Genomic DNA, 27,523 nt, shown 5'->3' with positions numbered 1-27,523 from the left:
GGGCTGGTATAGCAAACCCTGCTATGGGTAATGGCAATGTTGGTCAGGCTTTTATTGTCCATTGTGATGTAAGTGGGAACAGCATTGGTGCAATCCTCATGCATAATGGACGGGTTGTTGCCTTTGAGAGTAGAATGTTTGATGATCTGTCTGCATAGTGAAATTAGCCCCTAGCAAGTAATGCTCCCATGCAGAAAGAGCAAGAGCCACAACCAGCAACTCTTTCTCATATACTTGCAATTTCTTTCAGCATCGCATATGTGTTGAGTCTGAGTTGGATGCAATGAAGGACTAGTATGCAGAGGATGGGGACTCTGCAAGGTTTTGTCTGATGGACAGCAGCATTTGCATTATAATTTCAGAGATGGATTCCCTTTATATGCATGGTCGTCTCTGATGTTACATGCAATCCCCTTCGTAACAGACAGCAAATACACTTTCACAAGCTCTCCCTCACTCCCTCTCCCAACCTAGATATACTAGGGCCCAGGACAAGGTGTCGGGCTGGACCCCCCCGAAGGTTTTAATTCATGAGAGAGAAATTCAAGTACACAGTTCAGCGTAGAGCTGCCCTTACAAATTCAAACGTGAATTCATTTTACAAGAGCTTCAAGCTCCTTCCAAAATGGCAACAAGCCACTTGTCTAAAATCTAGACCAAGTCCTATTACATGCCTCTAAGGGCAATTTCTGGGGTCTTCGTAGCACTTGGTCACGTGGGTGGCCTCCGAAATACTCGCTACGCTCCAAATTACTTGGGTCTTTAGCCCCTCATAGTACCTGCAACAATTAATTAAAGCACACCACCATGGCACCCATTAATTGTTAGCGCTTTGCATGCAAATAATAAACTGTGGACTAATCCTAGTCAGAGGTGGGCATCCCCAACACGGAACAAACATATGAACAAAACATAGAACACAATTCTTGGTTGACCGAAGTTGGTTAACCCTCTTGGTGGTAATTAAGGGCTTTGACCAATGGTTGTGGCGCCTTAATTATGGCCAGGTCTCTCCAACCGAAGCTGGCACATCTCTCCAACCAAAGTTGGCACAACTTGGTTAACTGTAGTTAACCCTCTTGGCGTATGCCAAGTCTCGTTGACGGAAGTCAACACTCTCTGATCGTAGTCAGCTCTGTGATTCTCTGGTTAACCACGATTAATCCTCTTGGTGATAAACCAAGTCTCCCCGACCGAAATCAGGCTTACTTGACCAGAGTCAAGTATCTTTGACCATTAAAAGAACTCTTTGACCATAATTAACACATATGAAAACTCTTTAATTATGATCAGATAAATGGTCAACTGTACTTTGACTTAGGATATTTACATTGTGGCGACATCCCCTCGTCTTCTATTCAGTTGACCTCAATTGAAAAGCTTCCTTGTAAACATCCAAAAGCTGTGGATGATCGGACATCATGTCTTCATTCATACACTTGGCATCCAATGCCGTATAATTCTTGAATTTTACAAGATACCTGTAAAACTCCTTGCCTTGAGGGCCTTTGCGTACAGTATGGTACACAATCTGCTCTGGCTGAAGGACCTCCTCCAGCTCATCCACTTCTGGTGGATCCTCTGATATTGGTTCTGTAGGCTCTGGCCCCTGGAGTTTCTTTAGAAGACTCACATGGAATGCATTGTGAATCCTCCAATGCTCTGGCAATGCCAACTTGTATGCAACCTCATTAATCTTTTCTGTAACCTTGAAAGGGCCATAGTACTTGGAAGATAACTTTGCATACACTTTCTGTTTGTCTTTAAACTTGCGGAGCCTAGCTTTCTCGAACTTTAAAAGTACCCAATCCTGTTCTTTGAGATCTAACTGTCTTCTATGCTTATCTGCAGCTCTTTTATGCTTCTCTTGAGACCTTTCAATTGCTGTCCGTACTTGGCTGTAAGCTGTGTGGAGGTCTCTCACAAACTGAGTAGTTGCAAATATTTCGTCTTCGGTCCTCAGGATAGGTGGTAGAATCACCTTCCCATAGATGACCTCAAAGGGGGCTTTCCCTGTAGAGCTGTGTACTGCATTATTGTAAGCAAACTCTACCAAAGGTAGGTACTTTTCTGAGTCTGAACCTTGGTCACCCACGTAGCATTTCAGCATATCCAATGCTGTAGAATTTGCTACTTCACTTTGACCATCTGTCTGGGGATGGAAAGAAGAAGAAAAAATTCGTCCCCATATTATCAAATAAAGCTCTCCAAAATAGATTGGTCATTCTGGGATCTCGATCACTGACAATGGACTTAGGCATACCATGGTGCTTAAAGATATGTGCCATGAAAAGCGTAGCCATATGATCTGCCCTTCGGAATGAAATGAGCTTGCTTGTTGAATCTATCAATGATAGTCCAAATCCCATCATTCCCTGACTTTGATCTTGGCAAATAAAAAATGAAGTCCATTGCAATACTTTCCCACGGTGCCTGAGGCACGGGAAGAGGCATAAGTAGGCCAGGTGCCTTCCGTCTATCATACTTCACTTTCTGACACATAAGGCATTTAGTTACAAACTGATGTATATCTTTCCGCATTCATGGCCACAAGAAATACCTCTCTAGTGCTTGAGTTGTTGCTGTAATTCCTCTATGTCCAGCATAGGGAGGTGCATGGTATTCCTCCAAAATCTTTTTCCTCATCTCTTGGGTGATGCATAGGCAGTATCTTTCATTAAATACCCATCTTTCAGGGAATAGTGATTGGTGGACTGCCCCTCTTGCATTTGCTGTAAAATCTCACCAAAATCTGCATCATTAGCATACTGCTCTCTAATATCTTCCAGGTCCTGATGATAAGCAATAGTCACATTGTTGACCTAGGGTCTTCGAGGCAAAGCATCTGCTACTCTGTTCCGAACTCCTGGAGTATGGACAATCTGAAAATGATACATTGACAGCATATTTGCCCATTTCATATGCTTCTCGGAAAGCTTTGTCTGAGTCAAAAAGTATCTCAGACTTTGGTGATCTGTCTTAACTGTAAATGTGCACCCAAAAGATAATGCTTCCATGTATGGATGGCATGAATTACAGCCAATAACTCTTTCTCATAGATTTCCAGAGATCTCTCTGCATCCCGGAGTCTCCTGCTCTCATAGGCCACTACATGACCATTTTGATGCAATGCAGCCCCAACACATTCCCCACAAGCATCACAATCCACATCAAATGGCTGATACAAATCTGGAACTATTAAAAGTGGCTCTGTGGTCAGCCTCCCTTTGAGTGTGATGAATGCTGTCTTTTGAGGAATTCCCCATTTGAAAGCTGCACTTTTCTTAGTAAGATCGTGGAGTGGAGCGGCTATATCCGCAAAAGCCTGATAAATCTTCTGTAGTAAGAACACAAGCCTAGGAAACTTCGAACTTCATGCACAGTTTTCAGCTCTGGCCATTCTTGAATGGCACGGATCTTTGCCGGATCCATCCGTATCCCATCTTTGGATATTATATGCCTCAAGTAATGGATTTCTTCCAGGAAGAATTCACTTTTCTTGCTGTTTGCATAGAGCTGATGATGTGCTCTTCTTCGGACTTAGAAAATACAATTATGTCATTGAAGAAGGTACCAGTGAACTGTCTGTAGGGTCGGAAGATACGATCCATAATTTTATTGAAAGTAGCTGGGGCATTTGTCAATCCAAAAGGCATCACCAGATACTCGTACAACCTAAAAGTAGTGCGGAATGCTGTCTTGTGCACATCCTGAGGCTGTATCCTCACTTGAGTCTTGGTGATAGCCACTCTTTAAATCTATCCTGCTGAAAACTGAAGCTTCATTTAACTGATCCAGCACATCATCAATGCGCGGAATAGGGAATCTATTCTTGATGGTCATTTTGTTCAGTGCGCGGTAATCGACGCACATACGGAATGAGCCATCTTTCTTCTGTACTAGCAGTACAGGGGAACAAAAAGGAGAAGAATTGGGCTGAATCAGCCCCTTAGACAACAAGTCCTGCACCTGAGTCATAATCTCTTCTCGCTGAGTTGTACTAACTCAGTATGGGGGCCTATTAGGAATAAGTTCTATGCCATGATCCTCAGGTCTCTAAGGGGGTAGCTCCCCTGGCAAAGCGTTAGAAAAGCAATCCTTAAAATTTTCAAGAAACTGAAATTTATTCTGATCTGCCTCACTTATTTCAGCATGCATTTCCACATCTCTCTCTTTTACAAAAATCATGTAATCTGAAACTGCAGACTTTATTTCTTTTCCAACAGAACTATTTGATACAATGGGAATAGTTTCTCCTCTATTCTTAGCAACCACATGATGTACTTTGCCCCTATGTACAAACTCTAGCACTCTTTCAAGAAGAGTTAACTTCATTGCCTTGCGATGAAACCAAGGCATACCCAAGACTACATCATGATGTTTCAGGGGAGAAATGAAGAAGTCTTCTTGATCCACATAACTCTGTATATGAAGACGGAGCTTCCCTATCAAGGGAGTGTTGGAATGGTCACCTCCCCATCTGTAAGCCCCCAAATGAGGAGAGCGTGGGGGAGGGAGACCTAGGGCAGGATGTGCCCAAAGAGAGATTACCTGGATGTGTGGATCTGGGACAGATTTGGAGCATTCATGGTTGGCGGGGTATCCCAAGGATGAAAGGTTGCATCAGGAGCAGCTCATGTGCAGGAAGATGGTGGGGAGACAGTGTCTTGGATCAGGCCTGGCATGAGGCACTCAGTGGACTGCAGCAGGACGCTATGAAAGGCGCGCTGACATCAGCATGTGTACGGAGCAGGGTACAAAGCTGTACGGATCTGTACGGGCTGCTGCAGGGCAGTGTACGGAAGAGGTACGGCCAGGACAAGGTGCCGGCAAAGGGCTGCAGCAAGGCGCAGTATAGTGGGGGTCTATGGGCAGGTATACAGCCTGCAGCAGGGTCTCCAGCAGCAGAAAAGGGGAGCCTAGCAGCAGCCCAAAAGGGCCTGGCTAGGGCCCTTATATAGGGCTGGTTGGGCTGAGCCAACCAGGTCGGTTGGGCCAGCCAACCTAGTCTGTCCAGTCGGCCCAGTCTGTTGCAGGCTGGTCGGTTTTTTTAGCAAGGCCCTAGGCCTATAAAAGGAGAGGCTCTTGCCTCATTTCAATATCCAGCAGTGCAGCTTCCAGCAGAGCAGAAAGGAGCAGCAGAGCACAACCCTTGGGGCCTACATCCAGAAGCTGAAGGAGTACCAGCGTTGCTGCAGACTTAGCTCAGTGTGAGGCTGAGACCTTGGCTGTCTTCTAGGGCAGCAAGGAGCTGAGGTCAAAGGACAGAAAGTCTACAGAAGCGCCAAGTGGAGCACGTGGGCTCGAGTCTAGAGATAGCCAGTTGATAGGAGAAGGACCTTGTGGTAAGGTCAGAGGACCACACCATTGGTGGGACTCTGGATCTGTCTCTCTTGTATTGTGTCCATAGTTTTGGATGGAAATATATATATTTTGGTGGTTTCTCTATTTGGTTGGTTCATTGTCTATTGATGAGTCTGCACATCTATTGAATGCACATAAGTAAAGAAGTTTGTGATTCCACACCCACACCACACTGTGTGAGCTCCTGGGCATTACTATCAGTCTTCCGTTGTGTGTACCCTATGTTGGTTATTTTCTAACATGGTATCAGAGCCCAAGTAGGAGGCTGACAGGTGTGGGAGCCTGAAGGCAGGGACCTTGCTGAAGGACGACCGTGATTCAGAAGCTCTAGGGAATCGACTGCCACGACTGGAGGACTGTGCCCTTGCGAGAAGGAGGGTGACTCAGGTTCAGTCAGGTGCGTTTAACGTTCACGATCGAGGTGATCTGGAGATGTACTTTTGTTGCAAACCTTGCCAAAGGAAGGACGGGTTGAAACAGACCCTCAGAGCATGGTGCCTAGAAGACTCCAGGTTGTTCACTCATTATGAGGGGGACGACTGGAAGATCGTGATGGCTGGGTTGCTCGAGTTCGAAGGCGGGAATGTGACTGAAGGAGGTGGTGCCTGGAGGTGCTACCAGAGATGGACCTGTGTACCAGGATGGTGTGCGGAAGCAGAACCGGACTTGGTGGAGCAAGAGCCACTGGATGAAAAGCCAGGAAAAGATTTTGACATCGAAAAGTTCCAGAGGACTACGACCAGGGAGTTACTGCAGCATCTTCATCGACGTGTTGGCATTGGGCCGAGATGTGTCGGTGAGAGGGGGTGTTGGAATGGTCACCTCCCCATCTGTAAGCCCCCAAATGAGGAGAGCGTGGGGGAGGGAGACCTAGGGCAGGATGTGCCCAAAGAGAGATTACCTGGATGTGTGGATCTGGGACAGATCTAGAGCATTCATGGTTGGTGGGGTATCCCAAGGATGAAAGGTTGCATCAGGAGCAGCTCATGTGCAGGAAGATGGCGGGGAGACAGTGTCTTGGATCAGGCCTGGCATGAGGCACTCAGTGGACTGCAGCAGACCCTATGAAAGGCGCGCTGACATCAGCATGTGTACGGAGCAGGGTACAAAGCTGTACGGATCTGTACAGGCTGCTGCAGGGCAGTGTATGGAAGAGGTACGGCCATGACAAGGTGCCGGCAAAGGGCTGCAGCAAGGCGCAGTATAGTGGGGGTCTATGGTCAGGTATACAGCCTGCAGCAGAAAAGGGGAGCCTAGCAGCAGCCCAAAAGGGCCTGGCTAGGGCCCTTATATAGGGCTGGTTGGGCTGAGCTCTCGTTCCTTTGGGTTTGAAACATGACCTAGTATGTCAGGAATGCCTCTTGCCATTGGCTTTTGCGGTCCCTGTGGCTTCTTTGCCTCTTTTCCCTTCGAAGTTGGAGGCTTTTCTGGGCACTGGGCAACCACATGCCCCTCTTTGCCGCACCTGAAGCATTTACCCTCTTTCCTGAAAGTTTCAATCTATTCAGGGGTAAACTGTGGTCTTCCCTTGTAGGGCTTTTGCACTTGGTTTCCCCTCGGCTTTCGAGGCTGAAATCCCCTCTTCTGAGCCTTGGGAAATTTAAACTTGGGGGTCACTAGCTTTTTATCCCCTAGTAATCCTACCTGTAGTGAAGGCACACTAGTAGGATCCTGCATGTACATGAGACTAGCCACATTGGCTGAATGCATAAGATCTGATATTTCTTTAATATCTTTGGTGTTCACTTGAGCTTGTATCTTTGGAGTGAGTCTTGCCCTGTCTTCCTGAGTTGAGTCTTGTCAGAAATATTCTTGAAAGGCGAAACCTGCATACTTTCGCAAGTATGCATCCCAAAATTTCTGGTTGTAAGACTCAATTGTATCTTGTGCTTCCATATGAATGCTCTCCCAACCCAAAAGGACGTGATCCCGAAACTGTTTGGGAATAAACTGTTTATAAAAGGTTTTCTTGAAGTCTTTTCATTTCCTGGGGGCTACATAGTTGGCTGTTTTAGTTATCCACCATGCATTGGCTGTACCGGTCAAGTGTAAACCAACCATACGAAGGTTTGAGGACTCACTGAAATTTTCCAGGCTGAAAGCAGAATCAAACTGCCTTATGAACTTCCTCAACAAGATTGGCTGAACATCTCTTCTTGGCATAACATTCCTTTTCAAAGTGTCCAGGTTTGTCGCAAAAGTTACATTTCATTTTGCTCTTTTCCTTGAAGTTGCTTAAGTTGCGTCTGGCCAAATATGCCCCTTCTTTGTAATCACTGGAATATTGGTGAGTGTGGTTACAATAGTGTCATATTCTTCAGTGAGACTTCTCTAAGTAAGATGGCAATTACAATATCTTCATCAAGATTAAACTTGATGCGAGATAACTGCGTCAAAATGCTCTTCATTGAATTTAGATGTGAAGAGATGGACTCCCCTCTATCCAATTTTAAGTCAAAGAACTTGACAAGCTAAACTTAGAGCATCTTCCCTGTGCTCCAAACACATGCTCAAGATGAGTCTATGCAGCATGAGCAGTTTCACATCCATCAATGTGATGAATAAAGGAATCACTCAAACCAAGAGCCTCCAGGTGCAGCAACATTTCTCCACCTCTAAAAACATGTCTCCTTGAAAAACCCGCCTTGTTCTCTGTAGTTTCTCCTCATTTCTTGGTCCATTTGCTCTCAAAATTCACCAGCAAGTAGCCCATAGGGTCGCCCAAGTGCACCTCAGACCGTTTTTGAAATGGTGTCTCCAACAGGCTGTATCATCAGAAATGGCACGGGATAGGGCGAGTGTAAGCACGGGCTGTAGAGGCCATAATCTTTCAATTCCTCTCAGGTGGAAGGGCGCCCTAACTAGGGGAATCTACACCTGGAAGGGCTGGAGCGATGGTGGCTTGTAGGAGGAGAACGAGCTTAAGGAAATTCATGGAAGGAAGGAAGAAGAAGAAGAAAACTCCATTTGGGGAAAAAGAGAGAATCTTTAAAGAATCTCTTCAAAGGCACTAGAATCTTCAGCAAGCTCTGATACCACGTGTGAATCCATGGAAGAAGCAATGAGGCACAAATGTAAATCTTTATTCCAAGAGTGGTTACATATATAGGCAACTGCCTCCATGTAGGTAATCATCTCCCTAATTATCTCAATCAATCACCTCCTATGATCACTAACTCATCACACCAACTTGACACACCTAACTAGAACCTTCTAGCACACCTACACGCACTCACTTCTTGCATAGGACTCCAAGCCCATAGGCGCGCGCGCACACACACACACACACACACACACACATGAATTTGCCCCTTCAAAAGAGACAGAGGTTCTACCCCTCTCTTGAGCATCATGCCATGCTCCAAACCTACGCTCTGTTGAGCCTGAAGGAGCCACAACCGAAGTTGGCTCAAGCTAAAAAGCTTCCAAGTAAAGCTGAAACAATTGAGGTGTATCTGCCAGATCACACTCTTCCAGCCACTTTGCATACAAACCAAAGAAACTTTACCTCTGACTTTCCTTCCTTATGAACTAAGATATCATCTAGTTCCCCAACTTCTGGCTACACACAACTGGCACATCCTCTAGCACATCTCCTTGGAAAGGTTTAAGAAGATTTACATTTCAAACATTATGAATCCTCCAAAGATCTAGTAGCTTCAAGCCGTAAGCTACATCAGTGATCTACTAACATACAATGCAAATCCCTACAAAAGCATCCATCTCTTGTCACAAAGTTGGCCAAAGAAAGTCTCAACTACTTTGACTAAAGCATCAGCACATCGATGCCATGCACAGTAGGCCTAAACTTGCTTGTAATGTCACCACAATGTAAATATCTTAAGTCAAAGTACAGTTGATCATTTATCTGATCATAATTAAAGAGTTTTCATATGTGTTAATTATGGTCAAAGAAGTGACTACGGTTAAAGATACTTGACTCTGGTCAAGTAAGCCTAATTTCGGTCGGGAAGACTTGGTTTATCATCACCAAGAGGGTTAACTGTGGTTAACCAGAGAATCACAAAGCTGACTACGGTCAAAGAGTGTTGACTTTGATCAACGAGACTTGGCATACGCCAAGAGGGTTAACTACAATTAACCAAGCTGTGCCAACTTCGGTTGGAGAGATGTGCCAGCTTCGGTTGGAGAGACTTGGCCATAATTAAGGCGCCACGACCATTGGTCAAAGCCCCTTAATTACGACCAAGAGGGTTGACTTAGGTCGACCAAGGATTGTGTTCTATGTTTTGTTCATATGTTTGTTCAGTGTTGGGGACGCCCACCTGTGACTAGAATTAGTCCACAGTTTATTATTTGCATGCAAAGAGAGAGTGTTGACTTCGGTCAACGAGACTTGGCATACGCCAAGAGGGTTAACTACAGTTAACCAAGATGTGCCAGCTTCGGTTGGAGAGATGTGCCAGCTTTGGTTGGAGAGACTTGGCCATAATTAAGGCGCCACGACCATTGGTCAAAGCCCCTTAATTACGACCAAGAGGGTTGACTTCGGTCGACCAAGGATTGTGTTCTATGTTTTGTTCATATGTTTGTTCAGTGTTGGGGACGCCCATTTCTGACTAGGATTAGTCCACAGTTTATTATTTGCATGCAAAGTGCTAACAATTAATGGGTGCCATGGTACTATGAGGGGCTAAAGACCCAAGTAATTTGGATCGTAGCGAGTATTTCGGAGGCCACCCGCGTGACCAAGTGCTACGAAGACCCTAGAAATTGCCCTTGGAGGCATGTAATAAGACTTAGTCGAGATTTTAGACAAGTGGCTTGTTGCCATTTTGGAAGGAGCTTGAAGCTCTTGTAAAATGAATTCACGTTTGAATTTGTAAGGGAAGCTCTACACTGAACTGTGTACTTGAATTTCTCCCTCATGAATAAAAACCTTGGGGGGGGTCCAGCACGACGCCTTGTCTTGGGCCCTAGTGTATCTGGGTTGGGAGAGGGAGTGAGGGAGAGCTTGTGAAAGTGTATTTGCTGTCTTTTAGGAAGGGGATTGCATTAATATTGGAGCCATGGCAAGGATTGCCTTCTATGGCAACCTCGATCAGAAAAGCTAGTTGCAGACAAGAGAATTGTGCGACCTTGTGAGCGTGGCGTTTCTGCTGGTTGGGCCTTGTGAAGGTACAAGGAAGCGGGTACGTAGGTGTAAGCTGCGAGCCAATGTAACAGCTTCATCTCAGGGAGACAGATTGAGGCGAGGCAGAGGCACCTCGGTAGATGCGTGACATCTTGATACATATCCAGGAATTGACTCGACTAGGAAGCTCATTAGCCGACCGTGACTCTATTAAGTGCTCACTACAGTGGCTTGAGGTAGCAGTCACTCGATGGTGGCTCTAGAAATGTGGCAGATGTATGGCGATTGCGCGACGGCAAGCGTAAACAATAAAGGATTGTTCCGTCGTCGATTTCCTTGTGTGGGTGCTAGCTGCACGTATAAGGTTTTGTGGGAATGTGCGACGGAAATGCCTGAGTAGATAATTGCTTGACGCTTTGGGCGGAGGGCGGACACACATGCGTGCGTGAAAAGACGAAGAAAATGATACGTCTTGGTCAACGGAGCTGACGACGCGATGACATACGATCTTCTCACGGAGATTTTTGCAAAGGTTTTGGCAGGCTTGCAGATGCTGACGTGGCAAAAAGACACGTGACATATAGCTAGAGCTTGCTGACGTGGCAAAAAGACACGTGGCAGTGCATAGAGTATGCTGACGTGCCGTTTTGACACGTGGCAGATGACGTGGCAACTTGCTGATGTGTCAGTTGAGGTGGCTAACCCGTGGTTAGTGTAACTTTAGTTAGCTGGACTCTGGTCAAAGGTCCAATTAGTTGGCCTAACTAAACTAGACTGGTTAGTGAAGCCATGTCTGACCAACTAACCTTGGTTCTAACTAACCAGATCATAGCTGGTTAACTAGACTACTGGTGGGTTGAGAACCAACCAGACCAGAACAGAACCATACTGGTCAGTTTGACCAGACAGTAACCATCTAGTCACAGACTAACCAGACCAGAGCCAGTCAGTCTGGTTAGTGTAACCAGCCAGTTACCCATCCAGTTACTGTGCACTAAAAAAAAAAGACACTTGCAGAGACAATTCTGGCCATCAATTTTCACTAATCTGTCTTTTACTGTCAGAAAAGCAGCAGAAACACAGTGAAATCAGAGATTTTCTCCTTTTCCATCGAGTTACTGTGCACTAAAAAAAAGGACACTTGCAGAGACAATTCTGGCCATCAATTTTCACTTATCTGTCAGACTTTTACTGTCAGAAAAGCAGCAGAAACACAGTGAAATCAGAGATTTTCAGAAAAGGAGAAAATGCATGCCTTTGTGCACAGGAAAGATGAACCAAATGCATTCTGAGTGCTCTTTGCAGCAAACAAGGAAAGGGGCAACACAGTCATTTATGCTTTGGCCACTTTGTGGGTACATGCCTTGAGTTGATAGCCCGGTACTGGCACAAGTTGTGAATGCAAGACACCTCTTGTTGAGGTACTTTCTTTCTGAAAAGCAAAGGCTGAGTGCATCAGTTGCTTACACAGTGTGTGTGAGAGAGTTGCAGATCTCAAACAAGTTGCAGAGATGGCTTCACAGCAGGATGCCCAATCATACCATGAGACCAGGTACAGTAGGCTGAGGCTTTACAGATAAATAAAGAGAATGCCTACAGAGAGTTGATTACTCAATTGGGAGAGGCAACAAGTGATCCCTTGTTTTGCAGGATGGTACAACCTCTTTTTGAGGGAAAGCCAACGAAGCCTCCCTTTGGAGCAGATCAGGAAGAAGTGGTGGTGGGCAAAAAGAGGAAAAGTGCAGGTCCTCTTCCCAAGAAGAAGGTGAAGCATCATCATAGTTCATCTAGTTCGTCTTCATCTTCTAGCTCTACCTCTTCATCCTCGACATCACCTCCTTCTTCGGGATCTTCAGAGTCAAAGAAGAAAAAGAAGAAGAAGAAGAAGAAGAAGAAGTCCATTAGGAAGGCAGAGACTAAAGAATTCAAGGACGGTGGGAAGTCAGTAAGATTTGCCACTTACAATGGCCAGTATGGCTAAGCTGAAAAGGCTATGTAGTAGAAACTGAACAAGAAGAAGAACTAGAGAATGTCAAAGCTCTCACTGCTTACAATACCCAAGTCAAATCTAACAAGGGTAAGGATCCATATGTTTTCTAAGTTATGTGTGTGAGGTCAATAATGGTTCTCTGCCATGGATAGTCCATCCTTAAAAGATTGTTAGTCTTTTGAGATTTTTTCCTTGTTGGACTCATTGGGCTTTACATACATAGTCAATGTCCATCTCCTAGTTGTAAACCAAGAATCCTAAAGAGTGAGTCACAGGTTGGGGCCATGAGTGTTGCCACATGATGGTGGGCAAGCCATAGAGCATCCCATGTACTACTGTTGAGGGATGAGGTCATCAATTTGTTGGGAGGAATGAAGGGGCAAATTGATATGTGTATGTGTGTGTGTGCCTATGGGCTTGGAGTCCTATGCAAGAAGTGTGTGAATGTAGGTGTGCTAGAAGGTTCTAGTTAGGTGTGTCAGGTTGGTGTGATGAGTGAGTGATCATAGGAGGTGATTGATTGAGATAATCAGGGAGATGATTGTGGATCTGGGATCTACCTACATGGAGGCAGTTGCCTATATATGTAACCACTCTTAAAATAAAGATTTATATTTGTGCCTCATTGCTTCTTCCATGGATTCACATCTTTTTTACAGACAGACATCTAGAGGTCGCTTGGTGACATTGTATGTTCACCTGAGGTACTGCTTGCTGACAATATCTCTGCCTTTGGACTTCTATGATCAGTATAATAGTCACTATGAGGTTTTTGCAGTGTATATGGATTGCTACCCTAGGCTCTGAACAATCATATATGCTATGCCAGAGCCTAGGGTAGCAATGTGAGTGAACATCTGACGCAAGCAGATTGTATGGATTCTCATGTCTGAGGTCAGATGTACAGACAGCTGCGCTTGTGTACTGACAGCGGTGAATGGAGAGTTAGGCTTGTCTTTTAGTTGCTTTGTATGGGCTTGTGGAGGTTGCCTTGGGTTGTGTTCACAGGCAGAAGGTTGTACAAGCAGCGTGGTTAGAAAGCTCTCCAGGTGAATGCATTAGCTCGTGATTGAGCTTGGTTTGAGCTCCGAGCTGGTTAAAAGTTCTCTGATGCTTAACAGTGATTGCATTGGTCTGTGAATTGTGTTTGGAGAGGTCTAGTTGGCAGAGAGATGCACTGTGGATTTTGCAGTTCAAATTCATGCTTCTGAAGTTTGTGGGCAGGCCAGTATGCTCTTACCCAATCGCTTGGGTATCTCAGTGAGGCAGTAGACACCTGTGGCAGTTTGGGGAGTTGTGTGACCCTGTTTGGGCTGCTAGCAACAATTCCGGGTTCTTATGTAGGTGTTTGCTTTGATGTGGATGCTTGTTGTCACTGGGGTGTGAGAGCAGGGCCCAGCAGGGCCAGTGTTTGGGATACTGATGCCTACTGAAAGATCGAACTCATAGTGAATCCTATTTGCTTGCTGGCTTTGGCAGGTAACATGTTCCATGTGGGAATATGTTTTTGGTTTCTCCAGAAGATGGGCCACATGCAGGCAGTGGTTGCTAGGCAAGCGGCACATCTTTGGTACAGCCTCATCGCTGAGTAGGCAGGGGTTGGGAAATCCATGCTTGGAATGTGAAGTATCCCTGAAACCTCGAGAGGGAATGGTAGAGGTGAGACTGCCATAGTGTTTGCTGTATTGTGATGCAAGATCTCTTATGGGAAACAAGTTATTGTATCAGGATATGTGCGATCCATAGGGTGAGAGACTATAGGTAGTGGCAGTCCTAGACACTGGAGAAAGCTTCTATATGCTTTCTTGTTCTGCTTTTCAGCAGTTGGATGGCTAATTGGGCACTAATGACAGCTATGGGGAGCTGAGTGGTTGAGTGGGCTACTAGAAACAGTTCCGGGCTGAGTGCAATCAATCTGGAAAAGAGATGGATGCCTTTTGCCAGGTTTAGTGAGAGCAATGAACAGCAGAGGCTTTGCAGGGTATGTGGATGCCTAGTGGGAAGTGGAATGCCCTAGATGCAAGAAAGAATGTATGCTTTGTAGAGCTTGGATTCAGGGCACCTCACTTAATTAAAGAAATACCGCAAGGGGCGCTAAGGTTTGGGGGCATTCTGTGTCTTTGATCTGGTGCAAGGGCACTCTAGCTCCCAATCTATGTTTAAGTCGCTTGCTGAATATTTTAATGTGAAAGCATTGGCTGGTTATTTTCTACTGCCCTTTGATTTTATTGAAGGCCGGTTTCAGCAAGCTGCATAAGAGAGGCGGCGGAGCAGAGTTCGGGTTAGGTTGGAGAAGATGAGGACGTGGCAGGGCAAGTGCTAACCTGATCTGATACCATGTTAGAAACATGGTGAGAGGGAGAGAGAGAGAGGCTAGGGAGAGAAGAGGTGATACTCAAATGTGGACACCATGGAAGGCTTTCATTCATTCATCATCATCAAATGAGACAAGTGAAGTACATGCTACAAAACACACATACCAGCACCAAGTGTATATGGGATAAGTCCCATGGTGACACGTGGCACTCACACATCTCACACACTCTTTGGCAATGATTTCTCCAACACTTTGGCCAGAGATCACTTGCTGTTCTCTCCTGTTCCTTTCTCGCTCTCTCAGTGTGGTGTGTGTGGGTTTGCTCTCTCTCTTCGTAATAGGGGAGTTAGGGGTGAAGGCATAGACACTCTACCCCATCCTGCTGGCTGAAACAGTTATGATACCTCTAGAAGGGGAAGCATTGTGTCAATTCATGGCATACTTCAACAAAGCTGAGAAGATGAATGACAGCAGGATACCACTCAAAGTGATGGAAGCTACACAACTCACGGGTTGGCACAGAGAGGGGTTGAAGTGGATGGAATCATGGGAGATGCATGTGAAATAAGAGAGATTGTGACGCAGAAAATGGTACAAAAACTATGGCAAAACCCAGGGACAAAAATGCAGTTTTATAAACAAGAAATTAACTCAATGGACAGTTATGGAATGCAGAGATACCTTGGGGAAGACACATTGACATTTAAAAGACATCTGATCTGCAAAATCAGAATTAGTTCACATGATCTCGAGGTATAGAGGGGTAGATGGGCAAGACCCAGGATCCCCAGAGAGGAAAGAATTTGCAAAATCTGCCCCATAAGAGAAGTAGAAAATGAGCAGCATGTACTCCTCATATGTAGAGATACGCACACATCAGAGAAGGCTATGGGGAAAGCAGGGACCTAAAGAATCTACTGGAGCAGCCAGCCAAAAAGCTAGGAAGCTACTTAAAAGAGATTTTAGAACACAAGCTAGCCCAACAAGTACTCAATACATGACAAAGTTGTAAGATTTTTCTCTTCATTGGATGTAAGGGATCACTATTAGTTAATAGTGATCGCAAGTCCCATAGATCCTGAAGGGTCTCATGCGGATGTTAATACAATCACATCTCTCCCTCTCTCTCTCTCTCTCTCTCTCTCTCTCTATTTTTGTTCATTTCCACTGCACTTCTCACGTGGTATCAGAGCCACTGTTGGTGAGATACCCAAGGAGCGGAGGGAGTGTTGAGCCAGCATATAGAGAGGAGGTTTATGGTGCTGTTTGGAGGTGTCTTTAAGGAGGAGTGTGTTCTAGGAGTGGACTGTTTGGGAGCCCAACAAGGGGTGACTTTGAAGCATAGTTACAACAAAACCCGTTTCTTTGGGAAAGAAACGTTTCGAAACGTTTCTATCCCAAAGAAACGTGGCCAAGGGTAGTATTATTGGAAATTCTGCATGTTAGGCATCATTTGAACATGCCATGTATATGTGGGACATATTTAAGACATTTTTGGCACTAAAAAGTACCCTCAGGTGTTTCAAAACTTCTGCGTTTTTTTTGAAACGTTTCACGTTTCTACGTTTCGAAATGTTTCTGGTGACTATGCTTTGAAGGGTGTTTTCAGATCAGAGAGGAGGTGTTCCTGAGGGACGGATAGTGAGGAGTGAAGGTATATTGGGCTGTCAGCCTCTTCATCCTCTTCTCCAGCCCTCCCCTTTCTTCAACCTTCTGTCGCCTTCTATCCCATCCACCTTCTCTTTCAGTTCAGCTCTCTCTTCACTCTGACATGGCGACTTTGTTCGAGTTGGTAGAGAACTAGACAAAAACCCTAGTTCTGCCCATGTTCGTGATTGACCATTAGTTGGATGGTCTCAGTTACAAATTTTGGCAGGTGATTATGGAAGTTTGTGTTGTAGTCGTATGCTCTGGTAGATTTCCTATGGATAGGAGTTGTTAGACCCGATCCCCTTGCGTGCATCTTGGAGCAGAAGTAGGCCGAGTCCATGTCTCAGCTCTGGGACTGTGTCAATGGAAGGGTAAGATCGTTTATTTTCTTTAAACTACACTCCTCAGGTGATAAATCACGTGAAGCACATGACGGTGGCCAAGAGTATATGGGAGCACTTGGTGCCCCTATATAATTGAACATCTCCAATGTAGACATATGCTCATGCATAAGCATATGAGCATATGTCTCTTTTTTCCTCTTTTCTCTTTCCCTCTTCTTCTCTCTTTCTCTCCCTCTTTCCTCTTTTCCAATCTGTCCTTCCTTTCCCTCTTCTTCTCTCTTTCTTTCCCTCTTTTTCCCTCTTTCCTTTCCCTCTTCTTCTCTGTTTCCCCCTTCTCTTATGCTCATGCATAAACATAAGCATGAGCATAAGAGAAGAAGACATATGCTCATGCTTATGCTTATGCATGAGCATAAGAGAAGTAGACATATGCTCATGCATAAGCATGAGCATATGTCTCTTTTTTCCGCTTTTCTCTTTCCCTTTTCTTCTCTCTTTCTCTCCCTCTTTCCTCTTTTCCAATATCTCCTTCCTTTCCCTCTTCTTCTCTCTTTCTTTCCCTCTTTTTCCCTCTTTCCTTTCCCTCTTCTTCTCTCTTTCCCCCTTCTCTTATGCTCATGCATAAACATAAGCATGAGCATAAGAGAATGACACATACCTCTTGCTTATGCTTATGCATGAGCATAAGAGAAGTAGACATATGTCTCTTTTTTCCTCTTTTCTCTTTCCCTCTTCTTCTCTCTTTCTCTCCCTCTTTCCTCTTTTCCAATCTCTCCTTCCTTTCCCTCTTCTTCTCTCTTCTCCTCTTTTCCCCCTCCAAAACTATTTTTTGTCAAATCAAGAATTTCAAGCACATGTGAACCTTGCTAAGAATCTATGTAGCATCTTTTTCCTCTTTCCTTTCCCTCTTATTCTCTCTTTCTCCCTTCTCTTATGCTCATGCATAAGCATAAGCATGAGCATAAGATAAGAAGACATATGCTCTTTCTCTTTCTCCTTTCCCTCTTCTTCTCTCTTCTCCTCTTTTTCCCCTCTTTTTCCCTCTTTCATGCTCATGTTCTTATGCTCATGCATAAGCATAAGTTAAGCATGAGCATATGTGTCCGTCTCTTATGCTTATGCATAAGACTCCTCTTGTGCATAAGCATAAGCATGAGCATAAGAGAAGGAGATATATGCTCATGCTTATGCTTCTTTCCCTCTTCTTCTCTCTTTCCCTCTTCTTCTCTTTTCCAAACTTTCTATTCCCTCTTTCCTTTCCCTCTTCTTCTCTCTTTCCCTGGAAGTCGAGATGAGATTGTTGGATCCCAAGAAGTCTTCATTGATGCGGGAGCACATCAACAAGTTACAGGAACTTCAGTAGGAGATCCGCGGGAAAGCAGATATCGTCTGAGGACATGGCCATAACTCTCTTGTCCCAGTTATCCTCTCAGTATGGAGCCTTCTATTCGTCCTTGATAACAAGTGGAAGGATGAATGCATTGACTTGGGAGGAACTGGTCCCAATGCTGCTTGACCAGGAGGAAAGATTTGTAGATCGTACCTCTGAAAGTTAGCATGAGGCTTTCTCAACTGAGCAAAAAGGATGGAAGTAGTTGATCACAGAAGAACGGGAAGCACTCAAGGTGTCCCATACATGTAATCAATGTGGTAAAAAAGGTCATTATTGGCGGCAGTGTCCAAAGGAACGGTGTCCAAAGGAACGATGAGGGGACTAGGTACCAAGATTTGGAATCAGACGTTGGATTGAGAAGTACAGTCTGAGAATTGTTGATTTGACTTTCCTACCTTGATCTATGCCATCATAATTCTATTTTTAAAGGTGGGAGAATGATTGGACTAACAAGGGTCCCGGCTTAACCAAAGCCAAGCCTTGGATCTAGGATTAGATCTAAGGTTAGAGCATGGCCTAACCTAGGTTAGGAATAACCTAGGGTTGTGACCAAAGCTAGCATGGATGAGCTTAGATCTTGTAGATTGAGCTGGCGTGCTAAAGGTGTGGCATGGCTGAGCTAAACATGGTAAAGTGTGATGAGTCAACTTATGACTAATTAGTCACATTGTCGGCCTAAATTCCAATGTCCCATACCATGGGAATCCACCTTACAGGGGAATGGCTAAGAATTGCATCACCAAGGGATGAATAACAAAACTCGATCATTTAAATAGAGAAACAAACAAGGCCTTCTTAATTTCAGGTCAGAACATAAGGTACCTTTAAAAATAGAGAATTTAAAACTTTTTTCCTAGGCTTTGTTTAGTCCAAGTATGTATTGATATACCCTATTATTGAGAGCGAGTAGTCTATTGTGTCTTTGCTACTATTTTAGGTGGTTGTTAATTATGATGATGCAGTTGTGTCCTTCGTGATCTTAATGCTTGGGATATATATGCAATATATGTGTCTTTTTGAACATTGTATAAGGCACTTTTTAAAAATGTGTGTATATGCATCCATGTGGTGGCTCATACATGTTAGGGTGTTGATTTGTAAGACGCAATTGAAACTTTGTAAGATACGTCTGAAAGATGTTAAGCAATTTTAGGACATTAGCATTTAGGCAAAGCGTTTGTTGAATTTATCTCTAATATTGATAAAATGATAGTAAAATCTGTATTTGTTCCTCCTCACTCCTGCAAAATAAGTTTGAAGGAATATTTTTTTCTCATCAAGTGATACAATTTGGGCTTGAGATCTCAATTCTAAAAGTCATGTGTTATGTTCTCTTTTTCCAAAGTTAAATTTTTTTTTTTGGGGAGTCTTATTTGCAGGCTAAATGATGACTTAGGAGTTGGCAAAGAGAGTAACGATGATGACTTTTACAATACAAAAGTAGTCATTACAACAACCCGATCAAAACGATTGGTAGAGCATTCATCTCTTTTTGTATGCTTCACTATTGTCCAATGTAAATGGAAGAATTACTTTTGGAGCAACATGATTTCTTGATGGAGTCAAATGTTCTTGAATATTCTATCTACATTGTTTTCAATGATCTCAGATTTCAGATTGTACTTTTATCTCGCAATTTTGTAATTTAATCACCTTACTTCTCTAAAAGGGCTAATACAACAAAAGTATTGAATGAAATTCCCTTTATTATGTGGTGTAGTTATGTTATGTTTTCAAATTTTGGCTTTGGATGTGTTTAGTATCCTCAAGTATAGAATCAAATCCAAAGTGGGAAGTTTCAAAGATCATTTTCTTTTACTTTTTAGGTTTGTACTATTTTTGATTTTATAAGTAATCTAGTATAATTAATTCTCTCTTTACTTTAGAATGACAAAAATCTGAATTTGTTCGATTGATATATTCTAGTCTTACAAAGGTATATTTTTATTTTACCTTAGTGGACAAATTCTTTGAATTTTCGTCCCAAGTGGTGATCAGCTGTCACGGGGGCGTAATTCTAATTATTAGAATTTACGTGTGACAGCCCAAGCCCTAGAGTGGTAAAAAGGCTAACCTAGTGCATTGATTCCTAGAGCCAAGGGCAAGGGGCAAGTGGGTTAGAGAGGGGTAAAATTCCCTTTCGCTAAAAATAGTCTAGGAGCCACATTTGGCTAGCTAGCTTGGAAAGCAAGCAGAAAAGTCGACATTTGCTTCAGGGCTGGTTTCTGGACCAAGAAGAACAAGGAGAGGCAAGTCACAGGCTATCATATCGCCTTGCCGATTTTCGACTACCAAGGTAGTGTGTGGGCTGTTGGTGGGCTGCCAGGGCTGCGAGAAGCTCAAAAATGAATCTCGTTTTTGTGCCAAGACCTTCCATATCAGTTCGTTTTTGCTGCATACCTGCTGCCCGTGCCTTCCAGAGCCCCCAAAATTGATTCACACTTCTTCCAGAAGCCTTCCAGGCCAGGCACCATCAGTTTCGCAACTTCTCAGGGCTGTCTTGAGCTCCCAAGCAGGCCGATTTGCTTCTAGAGTGGGCAAGGTCCAGAGTCGCACCTGCCAGGGGCCTTCCGGGGCTGCCAGACTTGCTGTTTACCAGTTTTGTTGCTTCCAGATGCTTCCTAGGGTCAACACACAGTTTTTGCAGAATTCACACCTGTTTGGAGCTGTCCAGGGCCACCAAAACAGGTCGAAATTCTGTTGCAGCTTTCCAGGGTGCTTGATTGCTACCAGTTTCACCTCGCCTTCTAGGATTGGGCTGTCAGGTGACAGAGGGGTGCCACAAGGAAGTTGATTTGCTGTTTTTCACCTCTCTAAGGCTGTTGTTGATGATTTCGCCTGCCAGGCTTGTGCTCTTGTTGGTTTTTGCCTAGCTGGCCTGGTTTAACAGGGTTTGGTTGAGCTAGAGGTTGCCAGATACTAGGTATTTTGGTTGTTGGATGCCCTACTCTTGCCTAATATTGCCCACAGGTTTTTGCCGGGATGGCCATGGAATTTGCATTGGGTTTTGATGCCTTTGCCAGCCGCGGTAAGGCTGCTTGAGTCGATTGATCTCTCGGGTGTTGTGCAAAGTCAAGGCTTTGCTGTATTTTGATCTCACTGAAGATAATTAAAGAAATACCACAAGGGGCGCCAACGATTTTGGGGCCAATTTGGTGTTTGATGTGGACCAGGGGCATTCGAGCTCTTGGATTGTGTGTTAGAAGTTTATTTGTTTGCTGTCTTGAATTTTCCAAGTGGCTGTAATTAAGTGATTTGCTCATCCTTTCGGATTTATCGCCCTTTGGAGAATCCGAAGGCTGGTGACAGTGGTTCCATTGTTGGGATTTGAATTCGGGTCACCTGGATAAAAGCCAGATATGCGAGGGAGCAGCCCACCCAACAAGCCGCCATACATGGTAAGTGCAACTCAGCAAGAAGGAATTATGAGGCAAGTCAATGAATTGCTTGAGAAAGGGCTCATAAGGCCAAGCTTTTCCCCCTTTTGCTCGCCGGTTTTATTGGTACAGAAAAATGATGGATCTTGGAGGATGTGCATTGACTATCGTGCACTCAACAAGATCACTATCAAGAATAGGTTTCCAATTCCTCGTATCAATGATATTCTGTACACGTTGGAGGGATTTGCTATGTTCAGTCGCATCGACTTGAAGAGCGCATACCATCAGATTCGCATCCGACCAAAAGATTTGCACAAAACCGCTTTTCAGACCAGCTTTTGTTTGTATGAGTACCTTGTTATGCCATTTGGTTCGACTAACGCTCGGGCCACGTTCAATCGGATGATGAACGTGATTTTTCAAGAATATAGGGCTTTCTTTGATGACATTATCGTGTTCTCAAAGAATGAGGAGGAGAACAGGAAACATCTGGCTATCATGTTTGAAGAGCTGAGAAAACATCAGCTGGTTATTAATGCAAAGAAGGGTGAATTCTTCATGACAGAGATTCATTTCCTTGGGCACATAGTGTTGAAAGATGGAGTCAGGATGGTTCCGGCCAAGGTGGAAGCAATCCGATTGTGGCCAATACTCAAGAATGTCATGAAGTGCGGAGCTTTTTGGGTCTATGCTCCTACTACATACGGTTCTTTAGATACTTTGCTGAGATTGCTTCACCATTGCACGCTCTATAAAAGAAAGGGGTGCCTTTTCGACGAACTAAGAAGGAGAACTCATCTTTTGAAGAGATGAAGGAAAAGTTATGCCCCGATCCCGTGCTAATTTTACCAATCTTAGAAAACCCTTTGCTGTTGAGTGCGATGCTTGTGGCAACAGCATAGGAGGTGTTTTGACGCAAGACGGTAGGGTAGTAGCCTATGAGAGCAGGGTATTACAGTCATCTGAGCAAAATTTGCAGATTAATGAGAAAGAAATGCTTGCTGTAATTCATTGTTTGTCCATGTGGAAGCACTATTTGTTGGGAGCTGATTTTTCTGTACAGACAGATCAATCTTCCTTCAGCTACTTTCTTACTGAGAGGAAACTATTTGAGAAGCATATGAGGTGGGCAAACTTCTTGTCCATGTTACATTTCAGATTGTTCATGCTGCAGGCAAGAAGAATGTTGTAGTGACTATTGCTTATCATAGCGAGCTAGATGATGCTATGAAGGAGCAATATGCTGAAGATGATGACTTTGCAAGGATATTTGATTAGCTTATGGATAGGCACAAGCGTGATCATTATACTCTTAAAGAAGGCTTCTTTTTGATGCGTGGACACTTGCGTGTCACAAAGTAGTTGAGGCCGAAGGTACTTACCGAAAGTCATGCTCCACCGTATGCAGGCATAGAGGTATTGATGCCATGGTGAAGGTTGTTGAGCACTTCTTTGCTGCTAGCTTTGAGACCGGATGTTGAGGCATTTGTCAAGACATGCATCACTTGTCAAAAGGTTAAGTTTGGTGGGCTGCTAGAAGCTCAAAACTGAATTGTACATGTGCCAAGACCCTCCAGATCAGTTCGTTTTTTGCTGCATACCTACTGTCCACGCCTTCTAGAGCCCCCATAACTGATTCACACTTCTTCCAGGAGCCTCCAGGCGAGGCACCATCAGTTTCGCAACTTCTCAGGGCTGTTTTAAGCTCCCAAGCAGGCCAATTTGCTTCCAGACTGGGCAAGATCCTGAGTTGCACCTGCTCATAGTAGCAACCTCTCAGATTGAGTGGGACTTAAGGATATAACCATTGTGGCTCCTATTGGGACACAAGCTAAAGTGGTACTCAATGAAAGGAAAACAAGAATCAAGATTCTCATGCAAACAAATAAGTTGAGAGGCACCAACGTATGGATATCAGAGGAGCTCTCCCCGATTCAGCTCAAGATGAAGTCCATAGAATTGAACAAAGTGAAGGACGCTTGCAAAGAAGGGAAATGGGCTGTCTACAAAGATGGAAAAGCACTTATCAAAGATTTTAAATCCAAACCCAAGGACTCTCAGTCTTAAACTGATGTAATACAGGCTGACTATCTCAGCTAGTACAATGTAGCTTATCTATAATAATTTTGGAAGTGGTATATGCACTCCCAAGAGACTCTTAGTCTATAATCGCGCTTTGTCTCAGAGTCCTGTGAGGGCTTGTGAAGACGTTAATATATCTTTCTTCTCTCTCTCTCTCTCTCTCTCTCTCTCTCTCTCTCTCTCCCCCCTTTCCTTTGTTGTTGTTGTTGTTGTTCTACCCTAATGTAAGTGAAGTATTATTCATCATCACCATCATCATCATTTTCTTCAACCTTCTTTCTTTTTGTTTTGGTCGGTTTTGGTTGAGATTTAGTAAGCACTTGGTTTACCCAACGATTTTGGATTCTTTCAAAACCTAGATGGAAACTAAGAACATAAGCGTAGCTTTGCTTGCTAAGTTTCTATTTTTTTGCTATTTGCTTTGTTTCATGTCTCTTCTAATCCCCCCCCCCCCCCTATCTGTCTTTTCTCTTGCTGTCTCTCATTGCTCTTTCATTTTTGTTTCATTTCTCATCTAATCCCCCCCCTTCTCTTGTCTCTCATTGCTCTTTGGTTAATTTGTAAGATTGGATAATGTTCTACTCCTATGTAGACACGTGTGTGTGTGGGGTAGTGGTAGTTTGGAAAGGTTCATGGTGAATTTTGCAAGTTTTCACTATATGATGTGATCTTATAGATGGGAGTTGTATGCCATGCATAGCCATACTTTTCCGTTTTGTTCTTGAGTGCGATAAACTTCTTCGACATCATTTATTTTGAATAATCTTCTCTTTGGGGGAATATTTCTTCTTGTTATACTTGTCAACATTTGATGACGATTGCAAATTTATTGATTGTAAGCTATTGGTGAACCTAGGGTATAAAATAAACTTGAAAGTGATAGACAGGTTGGCCATATGGATACATGTGCATCTAAGGATCCCAGTAGAGGATAACTCACAGGCATGATGGACCAGAAAGATGGACATTTTGATATGTGAATTTCTGTTTTGAAAGTTGTGGAATAGGAATTCTTCTGATCGTGAACCTCCTTTCTCTCCCCTCCTATCACACGAGGTCAACCAGGTTATCGTGACGATCTACTACAACTACACACATTTCGGACTTGGTTGGGCCTGAGTGATCTTCCAGTGAAGCTGGGCTTCTACAGAGATCACTTCTTACATATCACAGCGGAGGGTTTCTTTTATCCATCAGGATACACGTAGATTCACCTACCCCCCTCGCTGAGGATCTCTCTTGGGAAGTTCCGGGTCTCTTCACACAGACTTCGTATCGAGAGCATCAGTTTAGAGCGGTTACCTAGGTAGAGGCGCATGTGCACATTGTGTGACATGCAGGAGGTTGAGGTAGAGGAGCATTTCATCTTCAGGTGTCCTGTTTACTATGAGATCCGAGGGCATTTCTACTGCCTCTTTAGAGATAGTTATGGGGTTTTGGCCCATTTCCTCTCCTACCCAGACCAACGGTGTTTGGTTGGTTTCATTCATGAGGTGCTCAGACACCGCGAGAGGATACTCCGAGCACGGAGACAGGAGCAAACTTTGTCCTCAACTGATACCTCTCAGAGCTCTATCATGGAGTTCTTTCAACCAGATCACATAGACCCCCATGAGACGAGACCTCGACATGACCGCGATAGAGGGTTGACACACAAATCATACTTGGGGACATCCCCTCCTTGTTTAGCCCGACTGACGGGGGTCACAGTGGCTCTGGTTAGACCAGAGCTACGACCATGAGACGTACCAGGACTGCACCCTTGGGGGGCCGACAACTTTCTATTGCTGACCTCATGCCTCCACTTCCATTGCCTCATTCATCCTGATGTCTTGCTGCTGCTGATGATGATGATGTTGAGATTGCTATATATAGTCGACTATTGACATGACTATGTTGTACTTAGGAATTAGTACTGCCATTTTGCATTGGTGTGGATGCTCGTTTAGTAGCTCCACTACCACAGCTCATTGTATCAGGTTTTTCACAGTCTCATAGACCCATCGGTCTTCCGAAGACTTTAATAAACTTTCTTTCTTTCTTTCTGTGGGTATCCATGAATAGGAATTATTCGGAGGGTGACTCATGGGTTGTCCTCATAGAATCATTTCCCTGCTTAAATAATAATGTTACTAGTCAATACATAATGGCACGTAGGATAAGTGAGCGATCAATGGAAATAGACCTCAATAGACCGTGAATTTAATGCTGGGCACTCTCTCCTACATAGAACCATGTGAGGGTTTCGTAAGCTGTCATGTCAACTAGGAAAAACTTGGGCGCATGCTGTATAGGTACATCTTTGGAAAATGTAATAATGTGCACGAAAGAATGCATATCATGATTGGGTTCAAGGCTGATGTACACTTCAACCAGTGTGCTTGTCCTTATTTTTTGTTTCTTGGAGTGTCTTTGTCTGAGTTACAATTGTGTAGGTAAGTCGTGTGCAATTTCGTGAGAGAAAGGAAGGTGTTGCGAAAGTCTTGGACATAGAAACGGGCAAATGTAACAGCTCAAACTACAGAAGGAGGCTGCCTGTAAATATAAATAATCATAGAACAACTTGGGACCCTTTCCATGAGACCCATGTGTCCATGTGTCTCTTAACGTGAGAACCATGTGCCATCCACTTACAACTTCTACCCTTCTAGTAAGTGTCACAAGTTCATGATTCTTAACACCCTCCCTCAATGTAACATTGGAGAGAGTTACATTGGCTACAAAGAATCATGCTTTCCTAGATTACAAAGATTAAGGACTTGTATCTTAGGTATGTAATGGGTAGGATTTTTACATATGTTGTCTCCAAAAGATTTTCATATGATGGCAATGTTGCCACCAAATTGTTTTCCTTCTTCTTGGCATTACATTCTGGAGATAAGTGACCCAATTCTCCACATTTTCCGCACTGCTCTTGGGATCTTTGATGTAGAACTTTGCCTCAGTATGTCCCTTCTTTTTGCAAAAAGAACATTTGATGACATCTGACTTAAGGTACTGCTACTGCTGATGTGGAAGTAGCATTTGATTTGAGCTGTTTCTCCTCTTCGAGAAGAGAAGAAATGACTCCCTCATGTGTAGGATCAGGAACATTTTTTAATGTCATGACTGAGGTAGCATATAGCCACAGCTTTTACGAGAATAGCAATTGCATCCTCTTCTTCTATTTTATATTTTACATCTATGCTAATTGTGCCATAAGTCCCTTCATATGTGAAATGAAGGAACCCAAGATCCCCTTGAGTGTACTCAAGACCCGAGAATTCAAAATTTAGACCAGTTTTAGAATTTTAACCTTTTGCGCGATAGAGCTTCTCCATTTCATCGCACTTGATTTTGGCATTGACCAACTCTTCGATGTGGTGGACAAGGCTCTTGTCAATGGTAAGCATGATGATGGCTTGTGCCCTTTTTGTCATTTTCAATCGCTTGGGTTCAAGGTTGTCTTGCCATTTACATATGGCCATATTAACCCCTTAAACATCAAAAGGTATTTGACTTCGGTTTGCCATGAATGGAAATCCTCTTCATTTAAATTTTCAATTGAAGAGATTTCTTTGGCCATCTAGAGGAGGTCTTACCGGCTTATGGATTGCTCGGTAGTGTCTATCCTTTTACAATAGTAGTGACACAAAATAATGCTTGCTTAGTAAAAAAGGACCCTTGAGTGAAAAAACGACTACAGACCTCTGGAGGAAGATGATAAGCAGAAAAGACACGTGACAACAAATAAAGAATCTTCTTTAACTTTGAATTATAAAAATTATGAGAAAAAGAACATAGGCGCGACGTTGCAGAATTATGAGGAGTCCAAAGTTGCCATGAAACAGAGATTGGAGGCTGAAATAAAGGGTTTTGAGCCTTTGTGAACACAGTGGAACAGACAGAATTGAAAACTGTATCGATTT

At 43.8% G+C, this 27,523-nt stretch overlaps 1 protein-coding gene across 2 annotated transcripts in view; it reads left to right on the top strand.

The window, feature by feature from the left end:
- Window positions 1-27,523, top strand: part of LOC147886976 (uncharacterized) — a 69,825-nt gene that overhangs the window by 11,233 nt on the left and 31,069 nt on the right. For both annotated transcript variants that reach the window (XM_087394962.1, XM_087394961.1), the window contains exon 9: window positions 19,533-19,626. In XM_087394962.1, coding sequence (XP_087251088.1) covers window positions 19,533-19,626 — 94 coding nt within the window. The remainder of the gene's footprint in view (window positions 1-19,532; window positions 19,627-27,523) is intronic.

This window comes from Dipteris shenzhenensis, chromosome 23 (assembly GCF_047967505.1).
Source record: "Dipteris shenzhenensis isolate YYH24624 ecotype China chromosome 23, Dip_SZ_1.0, whole genome shotgun sequence".
NCBI lineage: Eukaryota > Viridiplantae > Streptophyta > Polypodiopsida > Gleicheniales > Dipteridaceae > Dipteris > Dipteris shenzhenensis.
Note: the sequence above shows the minus strand (reverse complement) of the source record. Positions and strands in the feature narration are given on the sequence as shown.